Source organism: Prinia subflava, chromosome Z (assembly GCF_021018805.1).
Source record: "Prinia subflava isolate CZ2003 ecotype Zambia chromosome Z, Cam_Psub_1.2, whole genome shotgun sequence".
NCBI classification, from domain to species: domain Eukaryota; kingdom Metazoa; phylum Chordata; class Aves; order Passeriformes; family Cisticolidae; genus Prinia; species Prinia subflava.
In genome coordinates, this window is record NC_086283.1 from 90831300 (window position 1) to 90849305 (window position 18006).

General features: G+C 40.4%; 1 protein-coding gene across 3 annotated transcripts in view; it reads right to left on the minus strand.

Moving 5' to 3' along the window:
• The window catches only part of SLC38A9 (solute carrier family 38 member 9), a 47838-nt gene extending 32899 nt beyond the window's left edge, over window positions 1–14939 (minus strand). Inside the window, exons 1-3 of one of the 3 annotated variants that reach the window (XM_063422977.1) lie at window positions 14412–14649; window positions 11466–11570; window positions 7338–7481 (exon numbers count right to left, since the gene is read on the minus strand). In XM_063422977.1, coding sequence (XP_063279047.1) covers window positions 7338–7441 — 104 coding nt within the window. In that variant the 5' untranslated portion in view covers window positions 7442–7481; window positions 11466–11570; window positions 14412–14649. Of the gene's footprint in view, window positions 1–7337; window positions 7482–11465; window positions 11571–14411; window positions 14650–14674 lie in introns of those variants that run through there. The other 2 variants (XM_063422975.1, XM_063422976.1) reach the window with 2 other exon arrangements.
• Between the last annotated feature and the right edge of the window lie 3067 nt (window positions 14940–18006).

The window sequence follows — 18006 nt, forward strand, 5'->3', positions numbered from 1 at the left end:
CAAGTAAGTCCATGTCCATATTTTTAAGTCAAGGCAATGGAGAATGGACTAAGTCTCCTTCTCCTCAACTCCATCTGAGTTTGACTGTAGGCACAGTCATGGCTGCCAAAGGAGAAAGCAGGAACACCACATGCCCTTCATCTTCTCTGCACACATAGAAGTACAGAGCAAGCACAGTGAAAGCTGCTCCTGAAGTTATAACACAACACAAATACACCTTCATGCAAGGAGCACTACCAGACAAATGTGTCCACATCATGATATTGCTGAGATGTTTTTTCTAACTCAAGTATAATTTACTTCCATATAGATACATTATGCTCTTGCTTAAAAACAACAGAGTTGTTTTTAAGAGGCTGATTTCTCAAGTGAGACAGAGGACACTGATGTCCTCCAAGTCTTAATACACTGGAAGTTTTTTTTTTTCATTTCAGCAGTGCTTTTAAATTTTAAAACTACCACAACAGCTTTCTGATCTTCCTCTTCCAGGGTGATGCTTAAATCACTCATAAACCCATAAAAGCAGAGATCATAACAAGTTTCCAACTACTAAGAAAAGAAACTAGGTCAGAAATAAAGCCATGCCATTTATTCTGTAATATGAGCAAAATCTATTAGAATGTACTGTTTTTCAATACTCATTTCTGTTTCAGACTACACAGAAACTTGGGCAACCCCTCCAACACCAGCTCTCAATAACATCCATAAAAAAGTTCCCATTCTTTTTCCCAATGAATCATTTACACATTTGTACTATGACACCACTTGTTATCTGTAAGGAAGATAAGGAATGGAGTTCTGAAGTTCCTTGCTCTATCTTTGGAAGAGAGAAAGGTAGGTTCCTACTCCTCTGTGCTTAACAAGAGACAGTAGGTGGGAGTATCTATGAAAGTAAGAAAACCTGACTCACAAAAGGGGAAAATAGAGAACACAACCTTCCATCTCCACAAATTCCTTCTTTCTTTTATCTTAAACTTAATTAATTCTTACATATTCCTTCATCATGGAAAAAATGGCTTGGATTTCCTAAGTTGTTTCCTACCTACTGAAATGAACACTTTTAAATTTTTAAAACATTCTCAACTGATTCTTCTTTCTGTGATTATGACATGATGGGGAAAATGTTTTATGTGTGCACTTTTGCGATGTTCTTATAAACAAAAGCAAAAGCCCTACTACTCAAAACACAGGCACACAGGGCTAACTAACTCCACATGTAGGTGTGTACAAAAATACTCATGGACTGTCAGTTCCAAAAGACTTTGCTTGTTTTAGCTTGAAATGTATTAGGTTGAGCAAATCACTGGGCACAGTTGAAAAATATTTCATTAGAAGACCTATAAAATAAAGACTGTAGTCATGAAAATAGGAAAAGTAACTTGTTTAAATGTTGCCTCACCTCCAGTCAGCTCTCAGCTGTTTTCTTTTTGGATTGCTGACATGTACTATATTTAGAACACTTAAAAGTAAGTATTTTGCTAATTATACAGCAGCTACGTAGAGTGAAGACCTTCCTCTCTTTCCTCATCTCCATTTAATATATTTAGTACATCCCCATAAACTTCCACTGCAGCTGTGGAAACGTTACAGTGAGACACAGTCCACATTTTCCTTCAAAGTGAATAATCTGTGACAAAGATTTCTTTCAAAACGGGGTTCAACAACTGCTAGCATGAATGTCAAAGAAAATTCTTCCAGAGCGTAAAACAGATTATTTTTAAAGCAATGCAGGTGAAAGCCAAGGATGATTTTAAAATTAAAGTAACAGAAAACATGCATACAACATCCTATTTTGTGGGGAAAGCAGTGTTGTCAATGGCCAAACAAATATATAGAAAAAAATTATGTGTAGCAAAAACCCATCGGCAGGTAAGAAATTATTTAAAGAAAGAGATTTAATTTTCTTCAGTACTACGAAGAGAGTCTGGATTAAACAAGCAACTTATGGGACAGCACAAAACAAAAGGATATGATCCAGAATGTAACCTATGGGTGAGAAAAAGAAAATAAAATTAAACAACCCCTAAGAGATTGTATATGCCTATTGTTTCTGTTTCCTGACTAGAGGAGCGTGTACATTTATTGTTGCTAGTACTTGGGCCACATCCCCTCTTTATTCCTGCTACTGTGTATCTGTTGAGAATGAAAATTATCTAAAGTAGCAATTAATTTTATTTCTTCCAGCTAGTGATGCACCACTGCATCACTAGCCCTGCTGAGAAAATGACTGATAAAACATACTGACCACACATCAATTTTATGTTGCTTGCAGATCTCTTTGAAAACATCAGTCTGACTTGGAAGCTGCGTGCAGCTGGGAGGTCTGCTACCTGCCTGATCTCCACTAGGAGAGGGCAGTATTCTGTTCAGGATCAAGGTCAAGGTATTGCTCCCATCAAAACCCAGATCAAAGACTGATTGTGGGCCATTCTCAGATGGAAGTCTGAGAAGCTCCCTCAGAGACTCAAAGAAGTTCTCAAAGACTGAGATTTTCAAGGCCCAAAACAGGATATAATCTGGGATATATTTTGAAAAACTCTGTTTAGGGACCTTATGCCTATCAGGTAAACACTCTGAACATGCAAGTATTAGCTACAACACATTCCTATTAAAAAATCTCATTTATATAGGCAATTATATCATATCTCTCACGTGGCAAAATTATTATGAAAAGAATGTTGGACAATGTGATCTGGAGGAAGGGGAGAGATTACATGACTGTGATTATGATGTGAAACAATGCCGACAATTTCCATGCACTGAGATAAACTGTAATGTCCCTTGAATTTCCTCCACACTGAAAGACACAATTACAATTACTACTTCAGCAGCTAGCCTGAAAAACAATGCCTATTTACCAGGGCAAACACCATGAGAATGGACAGCTTGCAGGACCTCATGCAGGATGTCCATATCTTCCATACATTACACCTGGCAGGTGTGTTTCAGAAACCATTCCTAGAAAACCTGCAGCTACACTCATCTTTCCTTGCTCGCACAAAGGAACAGTTAATAATAATGCTCTAGAGCTGGTCCAGGAACAGTGCTTCTGTCCAAATTTCTTCACATTTTGAACTTCAGTAACAAACAAAATGAAAGATATGCTCATGACTAACATTGTTCCCCTGTGATAAGCAAAGTTCAAGTGTTGGATTTGGAGGGCTAGAGAGAACAGCATAACAGAACACTGGTCAACTATGTGAAATTTTGCATAAGGGTGCTACATTCATCTTATGGATATTTTCAGCAATCTATTACATCTTGTAGGGCAATGAAGGAGTAAGACTAATACATATCTCAAGAACTTGCAGACTAAATAATACTGCTTTTCAAGTACCTTTCCTGAAGCATTTTTAAACATCAAACAACTGGTTCTTGACATCTGATCAAAAACATGGTAAACATTGAGTTATTACAGTATAATAGATTTTTGTACCACTATGTCTTTTAGCTTTACATGACAGTATTAATGACTTTAGACAAAATTTTCATTTTTCAAAAATATGATAAACCTTCTTTACAGGATGGCTTACAATTTCTTTTCTGCAAATAGATCGCAAGGAGCCACTTTAGCTTACTGCACAGATTTCTATGACACCCCACATCAGTAATTTACTTTTTAGGGATGTGATAGGATTGTTACAGAGAAATAAAGCCAGGAAATTCCTACAGCTTTATTGTCTTACTGAGTTACCAAATAATTATAGGAATGCTGTAAGTGGCACGTGACAAACTAAGGAGTAAAACCGATTTACTGTGTTGGAAATAATGGACAGGAGAAGAAGAAATTGGAATAGGTGCCAGTATTTCATAACTGGCAACCACTTGTCTGGATAGGAACACCAGGCAGTGAACAGGGTCTCCAGGGCACTGGCCATGGTACCAAGCCTGTCAGAGTTCAAGAAGCATTTGGACAAGAGTCTCAGGTACAGGATCTCATTCTTGGGGTTGTCCTGTCAAAGGCCAGGAGTTGAATATGAGGATCCTGGTGGGCCTCTTCCAACTCAGGATACTCTATGATTACAGATATCAATGTGCTTCTCTTAAGGAAATCCATATCAAAGAATTCCACAAATAACTTGTTTTTTACTTTCTAAATTGTTTGCATTTACTGGAGCATTAAAACAGTGTGCTTGTAGTTATTTTGTAAGATCTCCACTCTCTTGGCAATACACTTTACTTAAATTTTTCTGCACTGATAACACCATCATAGTTATTACAGCATGATCACACAAGTTTCTTAAAATGTTGGATGCAGAACTAAAATAACCTTTTGAAGGGTATGTTTTTGCTTGCACATTTTAACAAATTAGGAATCACAAGCTTTACCACACCACACTTCAATCACTATTCCTCTTCTCTGTCAAAGACAAAGGCTATTTTACTCTCCAAGAAATATAAAGGTTCTAAATTAAGGTCACAATTCTTCGAAATTAATAAGAAGCAATATTAGGAATTCACAAAAATGTTGGCAACAGAGAATAACAGGGAAAGCAAGCAATGGTGTAAAATGACCACTTTGGTATGGAGTAGTAAAGGCATAATGAATGCAGAAATGACAGATTTGCACAGATTGCCGACCACTGACTACCTCCTCCTAAGTTAAAAGAACTTAGAAAATAAAGGGAATCAACCACTTTTGCATGAAATAGGCTTCTCTGACTGCCATCTACAGAAACTGTTGAATTTACAGGTGTTTAATTTCACTTACTGATGCCTCCTGCATTCTGAGAACCTATTCTTCAAAAAGAATAGGAATAAAAGGCAGAAGGCTTGATCTCCCTTGAGCAGAATGCATTGTCAAGTTTTTTCACATGCAAAAGACCAGCACAAAACATCAACTGCTTCTTTGAAGGTTCAAGTATTCCTGACCCTACAACTACAATGAGCAGATTTAAATGTTGACAACGAACAGATATAACAAGCAGTTTGAAGAGAAGAAGAAATACCCTCTTTTCCATACAATAATCATCAATAAGCCACTGCAGCAATGATATTCTAGTTTTTAAAGGGAGCTACAAAATGAGAAAAACACACTGAATAGGTGAAGAGAGAAGAACAATAACATCCTCTTTAAAAGGATTAAAAGTGGCTTTATATTCCCCCAAATTAGTAAAACAACATAGACAAAGTAATTTACAACTCTAAAAAACAATTAGCTTATTGTTCTTCTGTAAACACTAAAATGCATTCCTTTCAAAAATCCCAAATCCTCCAAGCTGTTAAGAAAACCAAATAACTATGCAAATGCCTCAAATTTCAAACAACCCAAACAAAAGTACAGAAGAGCACTAAGACAGACAAACAGCAATTACTGCAAATTACACACAAGGCTTGAAGAGCTATCTCAATCAAAGCAAAGTTACCTCACTCGGGGTCCAGTTTCTGAATACTAACTTAAAAAACAGGAACAAAGTAAGAGCAAAACCACACTGCATTGTGCTACTGCATTTTCACTGTTTGATACTTTTATGCATAACAATACTCCTTCTCAGGAGCCGCAATGCCCTAAAGGTTTAATGAAAAAGCCCTTCAAACTGTCCAGTGCTCTGACCACGACTGACACAAAACCCAAAGGCCTCTTCTTTCTTATTTATTCTTTTAAAGTGTGGGGACTGCCTGTTCTAGTACAGAAGTGGAGTTCAAACTTGTTTGGCCCCTCTATTATTTCCAGGCCTTTCTGATATCCCAGGCCTCACGTCCTTCATCCTTGCGCCTCTGTGTATCTGGAAGGCAAAAAGGCTAGGTTGTGGAAAATGGGAGAATGAACTTAAGAGAGGAGCAACAAGGACATTTAGACAGATCTGCAGAACTGGAGGCCATGATGTGGGCACACAATCCAAGTATACACTTCTGCTTCTAGAAAAGGAACCAAATCCCACAGCCTATGACCTTTCACAAAGCTGAGTCTCCAAACTTGAGACATCACAGGGGAAAAAACCCAACCACACAATAGGGAAACAATACCTAACCTCACTTAGAGAAGTTAGTCTTACCATCTAGGTTTTTCAAAAAACCTCTCTCATTGCTACTGCATCACCACAACACCTTAAACCCACTGCTCCTCAAACAGTACACATACTTCCTCCAAAACAAGTTGCTCCCGGTAGTCATACATACAAATTAGCAGTCTCCTTAATGACAGGAAAGGATCAGATACTCCACAAAAATAGAAAGATTTCATTTACATTCAATCACTGTTGCCTTTTCCACCTCACAGTACTCTACCATTTCCTAGCCTTTATAAACACAATTCTGTGTGCTTCTACACCTGTTCTCCCTTTGTTCCCCTGGATTCACTAAGACCCTTATCCTCCTTTCCTTACTTTCAGAGAGGAGCCTGCACATAGGCTCTCACAGCTTTCCAAAGCTGGAGGCTGATAGCATCAAAGCACTATCCTCAAGAACTCTTTTTTTGGCTGAAGCAGCCTCTGACAACAGGATTTTGTATGCAACAGTGCCATCTTCAGTTCCTTCAGGAAAACTGCTTTACTGAAATATAATGCATGTAAAGAGGACAAAATGAACCATAAATCAGTCCAAGAGGTGCCACGGTGCTATTCCTTCATCTAAAAATGCAAGCCTGATGCCCTCAGCAAGTGTTAGAAGGGCAGGTCCCACACTGATCTCAGTTTTGGTTCCATGACCAGCCCACAAAAATCTTAACTGCAGCAGACGAAGTCTCCCATTTCAAACTCCATTGTGGAAATGTTAAACTCTTAAGAAAACATGTAAAATTAAGAACTTAGTTAGAGGTATCATTTTTGATGTCACAGTAATAAGCCTGGACTGATGAAATTTTCACATTTGCTCACTCTCAGAAAGCATTACACTATTTTTATTAAATGGCAGTAAAGGTCACTCAGGTCACTTAGTACTAGCAAATAATGTATTTTTCCAGCATTATCTGCAGAATGCATACAGGACCACCTACACATACTGACAGGCATTTATCTACAACATCGGGCAAACTTTCTTGCATAGTCTCAACATTTTAGTTAGTTGCTCTAAATAAAAAAATCATGTTCCACTACACACATACATGATGCTCCATGTTTGAAGAGCATTTTAAAAGCCTCATGAGTTCTTAATGGAGAACTCTCTCTGAAATAATGGCAATAGAAAAACCTTATCCGTAAAACAAAACATAATAAGAACATCTGTTCACCTTGTGCTTGGAAATAAAATATATCATATAGTGACAAAGTAGGAACTGTTTGTAGAGATCCTGGCTTCCAAATTTTAATCTTCTTTCTTTCTAGCATTCCGTTGTCAGAAGCAAAGACTAAACAACCCTTTGCCTCACAGTAATTATGTAGGTTCATCTTTCCTCATACCTTTTGCACTTATAGTCTTCTGGATTAAACTGTATATTCATGATTCCATAATTGCTTTCATCACCTCCCACAGGAACCAAGATGGGTTTGGTGTCCTCTTCCATATTTGGTGAATATGTCTCCTTTTAGATCCTGTCAGTTACTCTAGGAAAAAAGGAAAAAAAAAAAATTAGTCCACTGCAGTTACGCAAAACTATGTCCTTGCTATAAATTTAACACTGGTAGAGTCTCACAGTTTCAGAACTTCCTGGAGTGAAAAGCACCAGTAAAAATCTTCACCATGTCACTTGAGAATTCTCATTCCATAATATAAACATCATGAGGCATGGATGGTGGGGACAGTATTTTTTTAAAACACACTAGTCAGTCTTTAATCTCTTCTAACACCACAAGGCAGTATGAATTAAATAAAAATTTCTAAAAATTTTTGTATCTCTGTATTTCTTATCAATGTGTAATGGTACTGTTGAGAACAATCTATCAGTTTCAAGAGCTTACTGTTTCACTAAATTACTTCAAGTTTTGCAGCAGACAGATACGCAGTTTATTCCAGTTCCAGTATTTCCCATAATAAGGATCAGATTATTGCAGTCTACTGTGTCCAGGTCTTTTGAATAGAAGGTAATAAATGGTTTAATAATGCATTAATAATAACTATTATATGCATTTAGACCACTCCTGGCCAAAGAGTGGGGAGCAGACAGCTTTTAAACTAATGGATTTCTACTCAGATTGAATTACAGGCCTCACAGGAGACTTGCTGTGGTCTTGTCTGCAGCCGAACAAACATAATGGCTTAACAGCTCTCACCCCTGTTGTCCTAGGGAGACTTGACTTCATGATTCCTGTATCCCAGCTGTCTGTGCTGTTTATGCTGGGTATTGAGCTCTGCACCTCCCAGGCTGGTTCCGAGAGCGCGGGGGCAGAAGCAGCGCGCGGTTTGTGCGCACGCCCTGCGCTCGCTCCCCGCGTTCTCTCTCACGGACTGAGGGGAGAGGGCTCTCCTCTGCTTTTAGTTAGTTATTAGCTAGCTGAGACAGAGAACTTCCCTGGACTGTGGCTTCTCTTGGAACTGAAAACCCATAAAAACACCGGGAGCTCACATCTCTGGGCCACCAGGGCTGGCACATGGCATTTTCCAGGGCAGGAGGGACTGAGGAGAGACTGAGCGAGCTGAGCTGCATCTCATGACAAGGACTGAATCTGCCACCTCTTCAGAACAGAAAGAGGTTTTATTGTTTGATATAATTTGTTTTTTATGCTGTGAATACTTTGCTTGTTAAATAAACAGGTTTTTTCCACTTTTCTCCAAGGAAATATTTCCCCAAACCAGTAGGAGGAGGGGCTGCTTGAATCTGCTTTCCAGAGGAACCCTTTTGAAAGTTTCCTCCCAAATCTGCCATAACCAGGACACCTGCTATCTCCTGAAGAATTCCTCAGGCAGGACTCCTTCAAACAAAGAATGTCAGAAGCCAGGACACTTTCAAACATCAATGGTAGAAGTATCTATTCTTTCACATTTCAGAATGCTTTAAAAATGTTTGGCTGATTGAAAGACAGATGACAACCAGACCTGGCACAGGACAAGGAAGGGTAGTGCTGGATGCTTGAAACCTGGAATGGCCATGGAAGAAGGTAAGATAAAAAGAATAAGGTGTGTATCATCCTTCTGCATCCTTAAAGGCCCAATTGCAGAAATCACACCAACCCAACTTAAGCACTGACACAGTTCTATCTCTTCCTAGATGCATATTGTCAATTCTCTTCCATTAGCTTATCCTGCTAATGCCTTTGGGAAAAAAAAAACCAAACCAAACAAGCCAAACAAAGAATCTGAAGGAGAGGATGAAAAATGAAAGTTACTGGTTTTCAACCACATCTACTCTCCCCAGCTGAAAAAACTGATGAAGGAGGCATGGGAAAACACTAATGGACAATATTGCAGGAAGCATTAAGACTGGATCAACCTGCCAAGGAAGTGCTTTTAAGAAAACAGACACAAGTGATGGCTCTCTGCTGTCAAGGGGAGGGGATCACTCAAGGACCCAGTTTGTGGAAATTGCACTGAAAGTTCAAGTCGTGCTTTGACAGCTCAATGGCATTTATGTGATCTGGACAAGGAAGAATGGTTAATTTTGGACACAGATGAAAATTAACCATTCTTTCTTTTGCTTTAAACCCAGATCAGTGTTGAGTTTGGGGCTCATTATCTGTGAACCTGCATGCCTGTGCAAGGGAGGAGATAGTGCCATAAAAGCCATTTCATCTTGCAGGGCTGACAGATTCCTCCTACTTTCAATATCCACTACAAAATCTGAACAGTTAATAAATTTGAAGGCATGACTTTGAGTTTAAATGCACAATTGTATCTTGTTCACCATCTCTTTGAGAGAATACAATATGCAAGTGGTAATAATCAAGGCAACCTTAAGAGACTTATTTGCACTTGCTGATGGCATACTTTCTCTTACGCTTAATTACTCCCTCAACCTTTATTCCTCTACCTCTTTCAGATCCTTTCCAAGGGATCCTATTACCACGTTAACTTACTGCTTTCTCTCTTTTGCTACTCCAGCCTTCTATAAAACATCAGCTTTGATTCTTTACCCTGAAGTTCTTCTTCTCCACAATAGTGCTTCTGGTTCTTTGGCCCCAGCTAAACATGCTCTTATCCGTCTCAGCTCCTCTGGTGATGCTTAGCAAATGGATTTCTGCTCCTCATGTTCCTTCTATTTTCTGTCTCTCCTATACACTGTCAAAATTGCTTTCCCAACCCACCTTTACTAAGCACTACTTACAAAGAGGTATCTTAGTTCACATCAATATTTTTACTTCCTTTCATGTGACATGCTGCTCGACTCCAAACTGTTTACAGATCCCCTTTTGCACACTTCATTTCTACTGCCTCTTCTTATGTTTCTACAGCTCTAGGCTTTCTGCTTTCTCCCTACTGGTGCCCTTCCAGTTAGAATTTACCCTGGTGGACATCACCTTCCTGCAACTGCTAAATACTTCTGAAACAAAAACACAGGCTCCAGAGATTTCACACACTGCTACAGACATCCACACAGTCCTCTGCCATTCCCAATATAAACTGCTATTACTTTCTTTTAGTCTACTGTATTCTTTCTCAACTGAACATCCTGTATTCATTTTACGGAAAGACAAACCTAAGTGTCAAACATGATCCCCCTCACTTGTTCTGCATTTGCATCTCTCTTAATCACACTTCAGATCTAGCCATAAAAATGCTGATGAAAATTTTAATTCCTAATGCCTGAATTGAAAACTGAAATTCAAATCCTAGTCAGTGGTTTTAGCCAGAATCTTCCATATTATCACAGTATAGATATCCCCTTCCTTCCACAGGCCACGGTTTGTGAGATATTAGGCAGACATCAAATGCACATCCCTTCCTTAAAACCTGTTAATACTTGTGCTTTATGAGTCAACCTGACAAATGCTGACAACAGTGATCACCAGTTTGATTTTTTCTGTGTTATTGCTGTAAAGAAAGAACCCAGATTTCAGAGTATTCCATGAAGAAAAAATAATCATTCCAAGATATATCACACACTAATTTGGCTTGACAGCATGAGTTGTGGCTTGTGGAGCTGGTGCTCACTGACTCTTTAGAGTCGCTTAGAACCTGGGTCTCAAAGACAGCTTATTTTTTAAGTACCTGTTGTTGATAACAACTAAATTTATGATCAGCAAGCTTATGACCAGAAAACTGGCTACTCTACAAGTAGATGCAGCTATGACACATTTAAAGGCTGGATCTAGACCCAGCACAGTTTAAAGGAAACTGAAAGCAGAAAAGCAAAATGAAGAATTAACCAAGTTAATCTTTCATCTACCATCTATGTCTTTTGACTGGACTGCATTCACAATAAACATTTTTAATACAAGGCATAGAGTGAGTTATGTTCTGTGAACTTATTGCCTGTTTCCATTATAACAATCTCTTCCCAACATTAGTTAGCTACAGATTCTCCTTATACTGTGATCTATGTTCATCTCACTCAGGATGTTTCTTTCAAAAACCTGTGATGGGATACAAAATATTGTCTATACTGCCCATAAAGCTTATAATCAGAACTGAGATGCCAAATACAAAGAACTCACATCAAAGTTGTTTGACAAACTTCATTCTGCTTGTACATTTTATTATATGCCATGGTTACAGCTTCCATGAGACCACTGTTGCATGCAGACAATTATTACGGTTCTCTGGAAATAAAAGTATGGCTCTTTAGAAATGAAGGCTGTTGTACAGATACCCTACTCATTTGCTGTCAAACCGGATTTTTCTGCAAGTGGAAAAGAAGTCCTTTTAGCTGCAGTGTAGCTGGAGATACAAATTCATGGTACTTTGCCTTTAACAGAGTTAAAAGCAGTGCTGTACATTCTCAGTCCTTCCTTCTCCTGTTTGTCATGGCACCATAATTGTCTTCTTTCCTGTCTTCATAATGACCAGGACTGGGGAAGAATTCTAAAGTCGATCTAGCTAACAGTAAAAATTTGAAGGGGGAGATAATTGTTTTGGTGCTGGTCTGGTATTGTGTGGGTTGTACAACCAGCACTTTCACTGTCCAGATGAAAAGACACTGTTATGGTCTGCAGAAGAAAGAAGGCAACTGTAGAGCCACAGCCTGAGGGACCACTTACCTCTCAGAATATGTTACCTCTTTTCTTCCCCTGCTGCTTAAAGTCTGCTTCATGCAATACTGGGCAATACAAAAGAGCATTCCTGCCATGCACCAGTGAATGATGTTAAATACTTTGAAAGCAATCAAGTTGCTCTCTAACTGAGCTTTCAAAATTTGTGGATTCTTTCCCTGTGTTATAATCCCTATCCTTAGAATAAGGATAATGCCAGTACTTGCCTTAGCTTATGAACATGTTGAGAAAATATCTTTTACACAAAACTTAGTGATTTGCAGTAAGCATTGCAAATGAGCAGCAGGTAAAGCAGATCACTCTTACACACAACTGAACTCAACACTGTAACTCTGCTGCTCTAACAAAACATTCCCTATATCTCAAGCCAGACAATGAGACAATGAGACAATATCTGGTTTGATAAAAGCAGAAAGCACTTCTAACTTATAGCATAATTCATATGTAACAAAATGACTAGGATTATCTAAGTAAATTTCATTTTTATTGAACTTTGCTAAGTTTAATGCTCCAACCTTTGAAGACTTCAACTTTGCAACCTCTGTCCTTTTAAACATGTTTGTCTGTTTATACTTGTGGAGATACTCGGATTGCTTTGCAGTGTATTTGGTAGTGAATAGAAATTGTCTCAACATATTGAACCCAATATTCCCCTCTAAAAATCCTTTTTGTCTGTATCTTCTGTATTTGCGTGTCACCATTCTGTTGTTCTGCAAGTTCTCTTTTTCCCCTTGCAGGGTCCTGCTTTCTGACTTCCTCTACTACAAGCATTGTATCTCTCCTAACTTCTACAAATACAGCTGTGATAAAGCTTAGTATGACCTGTTTTCCTATTTGTAATTCTCCTACAAAGAGCTGAAGCACTGTATCAGAAGGGCAGCAAAAGGAAACAAGTGGATCAGAATTTAATAATCCAGGTTTTCTGTTGCTGGTCATAAACTGTGAAGCAATACCTAAGACTATGCAAGTTATTTTCCCCAGTCTCATTCTGGGCTACACTCCACATGACTTTCAGATGGTAATCTTAACAGAACTGGACCTTCTTCAACCCTCACTGGCTCAGCAATAAGAGCTGCTGCTTTCACTGTTTTCATGTTCTCTCACCTGGTTTCAAAGTCTAAAAAGCATGAAGGAGTGAAGACAAGGATATGGTATATTTAGAAACCTCATTGTAGCCTGTGATCTAATTATGTTGGCATTGGGTAGCAAAACCCTATTAGTTGGCTTCCACTGTGAATTTAACAATGGCAGTTTATGGCTCAGTTATACATGTGCATGATGAAGCTTTAAAATGAGACACCCACATTGACAGATCATTCAGTTACAGCCCAGGCCACACCAGAGAGCTAGCAAACAGGTTTATCCAATGCCAGGAACAAAACTGTATTCCGTTAGTCAATCATCCCAACCATCCTGTCAGCATGGACTGCTAAACAGCTGGTATTAATCAGAGAACCTCCCATAGTGGGCAGGAAGAGAAAGGCTGAGAGGACCACTACCCCCACAGCCTCCACCATGCCATCCTGCTGTACAAACAGCAGCTGGAGCACTCAGAACTGTTTGTACTTCATTTCTTATTTAAAGTCACTACTTCTAAAAACCACCTCACACCCATGGTTTAAATACCAGAATCTGCTAATCAAAGTATTTAGTTCAAACAAGGAATTTTTTTTTTAAGTGCCACTTGGAGTAATCCAGTCCTGCCTTAAATTCTGAGCAGGATGAATCCAGGACAATGCATAACACTCATGTAAGCTGCAGACTGTGCACATATGAGAAATAAGCGCAGTCTACAAGTGAAAGAGAACTTCAGCACAGGACAGCAGAGTTGCTCCGTCCCTGGAGGGAATCCTCTGTCAGAAAGGACCAAAGGATGCTGTACCGGTCATGAAAGCAGCACACACCAAGAGCTCCTTAAAACGGGGATACCATGCCGCCTCCTGTGGCACCTTATAGGCACCTTAGCTTGTCCATACTCTCCTACAGCTGCATTGGTTAAAGGCAATTAAAACTGTATAAGCAGTGTTAAGTTAGCAACTTTTTGAGAAAAAAGACTTTTGAACATAGAAGCTGAACCTCTCCCGAGCTTTTGTGTAGGTCTGACTGAACAAAAAGGTACACGATCAATGCCAAATTACAAATTTAAGTAATATTTAAAAGAAATGGCATGTTCAACTAGATTTGTCTTCAACGGATACAGCTTCCTCAACTTATATACTTGTGAGCACTGTAGATAAATACTTACAGAAAAGAAACACTATCACCTTAAGCTGACTGACATTTTAAACACGATTTTTAACTTAACGAGTCCTCCCTCAGGCCCGTGAAAACCCCTGTAAACATTTCCCTGCCTCACGGACCGCCCGAAAGGCTTCCACGCTGTTCCTGTACCTCCGCCCCAGCTCTGACGATCTGCCCGTGTTCCCACGAACACGGCGCGGCCGCTCGGTGCCCGCGGCTCCCGCCCGGCCCCTCCGCCCCGCAGGTCGCGCCCCCGAGCCGGCCGGGCGGCGGGGACACGGCGGGGACACGGCGGGGAACACGGCGGCGCCGCCTCCCCGCGCTCCGGAGCCGCCCCGAGACCCCCGCGGCCGCTCCCGCCGAGCCCCGCTCGGGCCCCGCCGCCGCCGCCCCGCCTGACGCGGCTCCTCTACCTGCGGGTCGGGCCCGGCGCCGGCGCCGCGCTCCCGCCGCGGCCACAGGAAGCACGGCGGCGGCTCCGGGCGTGCCGGGCCGCGTAGTTCGCGGGGCGGCTGCGCCGAGGAAGCCGCCCGGGCGCTGCGGAGCGCAGGACTACGATTCCCAGGAAGCGGCTGGGCAGCGTACCCGGCCTGCCAGGGAAGGGCCTCACCGCACGGACAGGCGTCAGCCGAGTGCCGGGAAGAAAAGATTTGCACTTGTTGGTGCTGGCTGATGATACGCCGCTAATTAAAAAACAAACAAACAAAACAAAACAAAAAAACCCACAACAACAACACCCCAAAGGATTCCTTTTGCTTTGCAAAAAGGAATTGCTTGCATGTTTTTGCGGTCAGTATGGTGATAACATGCAAACACAACCCTTGCTAAAACAAATCGTGCTGGTCTTCATGTGACTGGCTGTGACCCCTGCGTGTCCCCCCTGACCTGCTCAGCGAGGGATGAAACCCTTGCTGAGCAGAGCACACTAAGCACAACAGGGACAATGGGCCAGGCAATACATTCTAGAAATTCACTACTTTCAATCCCGGTTGGTTTGTTTTAATTTGGTACTACTTAAATCAAGCAGAGATAATCCTTTTCCTAGCTGAAACCATGCTTAATAACAGAATCTAAGGATGTTTATAGCTCAAGCATGGAAAAACTGCTGAATTGCAAGGAAGACTGCAGAGAGAGCTTCCCCATGTGACAATATTACAAAAAAGCCTACACACAAATCACCCCCTGTACTTCCTGTTCAAGTAAAGTCCAAAACAGAATGTGCGGCTAGTAGCAGGACTGCGAGAAAACTGCTGTTTTGAGTTTTCAATTCAATTTCAGACTGCTGACGGAAATGAGGCAGCAGAGACTTAACAGTACTCATCATCTCGAAATCCAGCTGCACACAAATTCACTGGGACCCAAACTCTTGTTTCTGTACCCAGGAAATTCACCATCATCTTTCGCCTCTGAGCCACTCTTAGAATCCAAGCGTACATTGTGGATTTTGGCCATTAAAAGATTTTGGGTAATGAGTCAAGAGGTCTGTCCAGCTGCTATCACAGGAACTGGAAATCCAACGCCAGCGCCATGTGCTGGTGCAATGAAAGTAAATTAAACTGAAACCCACAAAAGTAGATGTGTGTGAAGAACTTCTTTTTTCATCTTGCAAGCTTCTCATCTCGCTCTTGCAGGCCTGCCTTCTATGTCCTATGCCATGAACGATTTGTATAAGTAACTACTATAGCAGGTAGATGATCTGTATTTCCTTGTATTCTTGGTCACCCACTACAGTTCTTCAGTTATACCTAAGAAAAATGTTTAATTATAAGAACTATAAGTCTAGCAGATGTAGATTCCTCCTGCTCCTTCATGAAATCTGCTGCTGCAGCTGACTTCACAAAAGGCTGTCCAGTCTCTGTCCTGGAGTGTTTGTGTTCTGGCTTTCTGTTCTGATGACATACTACCTCCTGGGCAAAGAGTGTCTCTTCCTACATGTTTGGACAATGCCTAGAAAAATGGGAGCCTAAACTAATTTTGAAGCTCTTGGTAAATGTGTAAGACAAAGGAAGTATTAAATCCAGCTCTAAGAAATTTCTATCTCATGCTTTGTTGATTCTTCTTTTTACTGCCTCAAGGCATATTTTACTCTGTAGCTGCCGTTGTAATATGCAGAAATTCACAAAATTGCAGCATTGTAGGACATTACAATGGATGAAATAATAACCTTCCCCAATGAGCCAAACAGAGCATGGTTAAATAGCTAACAAATTTGGAGGGGTGTTGCATTTTGTTAGAGAAAATTCCACGTTTCTTTCTGAAAGATACTGATAAATCAACAGGATATTTACAATATAAAAACTATGTGTGCTGAAAATCTTGTTTGTTCGCAAAGAGAAAGTATACCTCCTATTAAACTAAGGCAGTAATTTGTTGAAAGTATAACTGAAATTCTGTGTGTCAGATCATTATTAGTCTAGCACTGTTACACAAGAAGAAAGAATAATGGGTTTTATGCACATTTTTGCTTCCTTCCTCTGTTCTTGGTGCTATGCTCACCCTTCTACAGTTGCTCTGGATCATGAGGTTGCTGGTTTCATTCTTGGGCAGTGGTGAGAGAAAAGGACATTACAGCAGGCTGGTCAGCATCTGGACCCCATTTCTAAGAGGGATATGATGTTTACATTGCTGGTTTCTTCCTCCTCACTTTAAGGGGTTGCACTTATATTTGGGGTAAATTCTTACAAGTTTTTGTAAAATACTTCTTGTTTTTTTGGTTAGCTGCAACTCCATGTTATGTTTGAATGTACTACACAAGATGCTGTTTACATATGTTGGAAAATTCTTTGTTCTGGTTTTGCTCTAGGTGACTCTGCTGGAGTGGGGCTGGTTGGGTAAAATTACCTCAAAGGCAGTCTGTAAACATCTTGTGCAACTTGTATGCTGCCTGCATCTGCGATCATCCAACAGGGATTACAGATCTGCTACTATGACTGCATCCGTAGTAGCACTCCATCTCTACCATTAAAAGTATTAACTTAAACTGTATGGAGTGCTGAACATGAAGGTACACCAGCAAAGCTGAGGGAATGGTAACCTGTTCCTGGAAAGGAGGAACAATTTGAAAGCTTTCAGTTTGCCTTAGATGTGTCACAGTAGCACATCTGCCACTAACCATAAATTTCTCAGGAGAACAGACACACTGCTTTTTTTCTTTATGACCATCCAAAACAGAGCTCCATTGCAATGCAAACAAACCTTTTTGGCTCATGAAGCAGCTTACTCAGCTTCCTTGTTTAGGCAAAAAGTAAAATGCTTACCACAGTGGGTGAAATTTAACTCATGAGCCTCCCTGCCAGTTTCTGCTTTGGGAACGTGTGAACAGCTTAACACACTTCCCACAGAGATGTTCCCACTGCAGATTCTTCATCCTTGGACATTATGTGTCCGACTGAATACTTATTGAAAGCAGGTAACTCGCACACTATGCACATCATACACACATACATGCACACATATAAAATCCAGTGGTGCATATTTAACCTCACTGTGAGACAGAGAAGCTGGTTCTGTTGCTTACCCACTTCACACTCTGAGTCCTGTCTTGATGCTCCTGAAAAATAAGCAGCTTCAAAGGGTAGGGCTTAATAGATGATGGCTAATGGGAAAATAACAAAAGCATTAGTTCGAAGATCAATTTCCAAAATTTCCTAACTGCTGCAAGAATTTGCTATGATGCTTAAAACTGCTAGATATTGAGATGTTCACTGCAGAAGCACAGAGCTGATGTCACCTCTATAACAGAAGG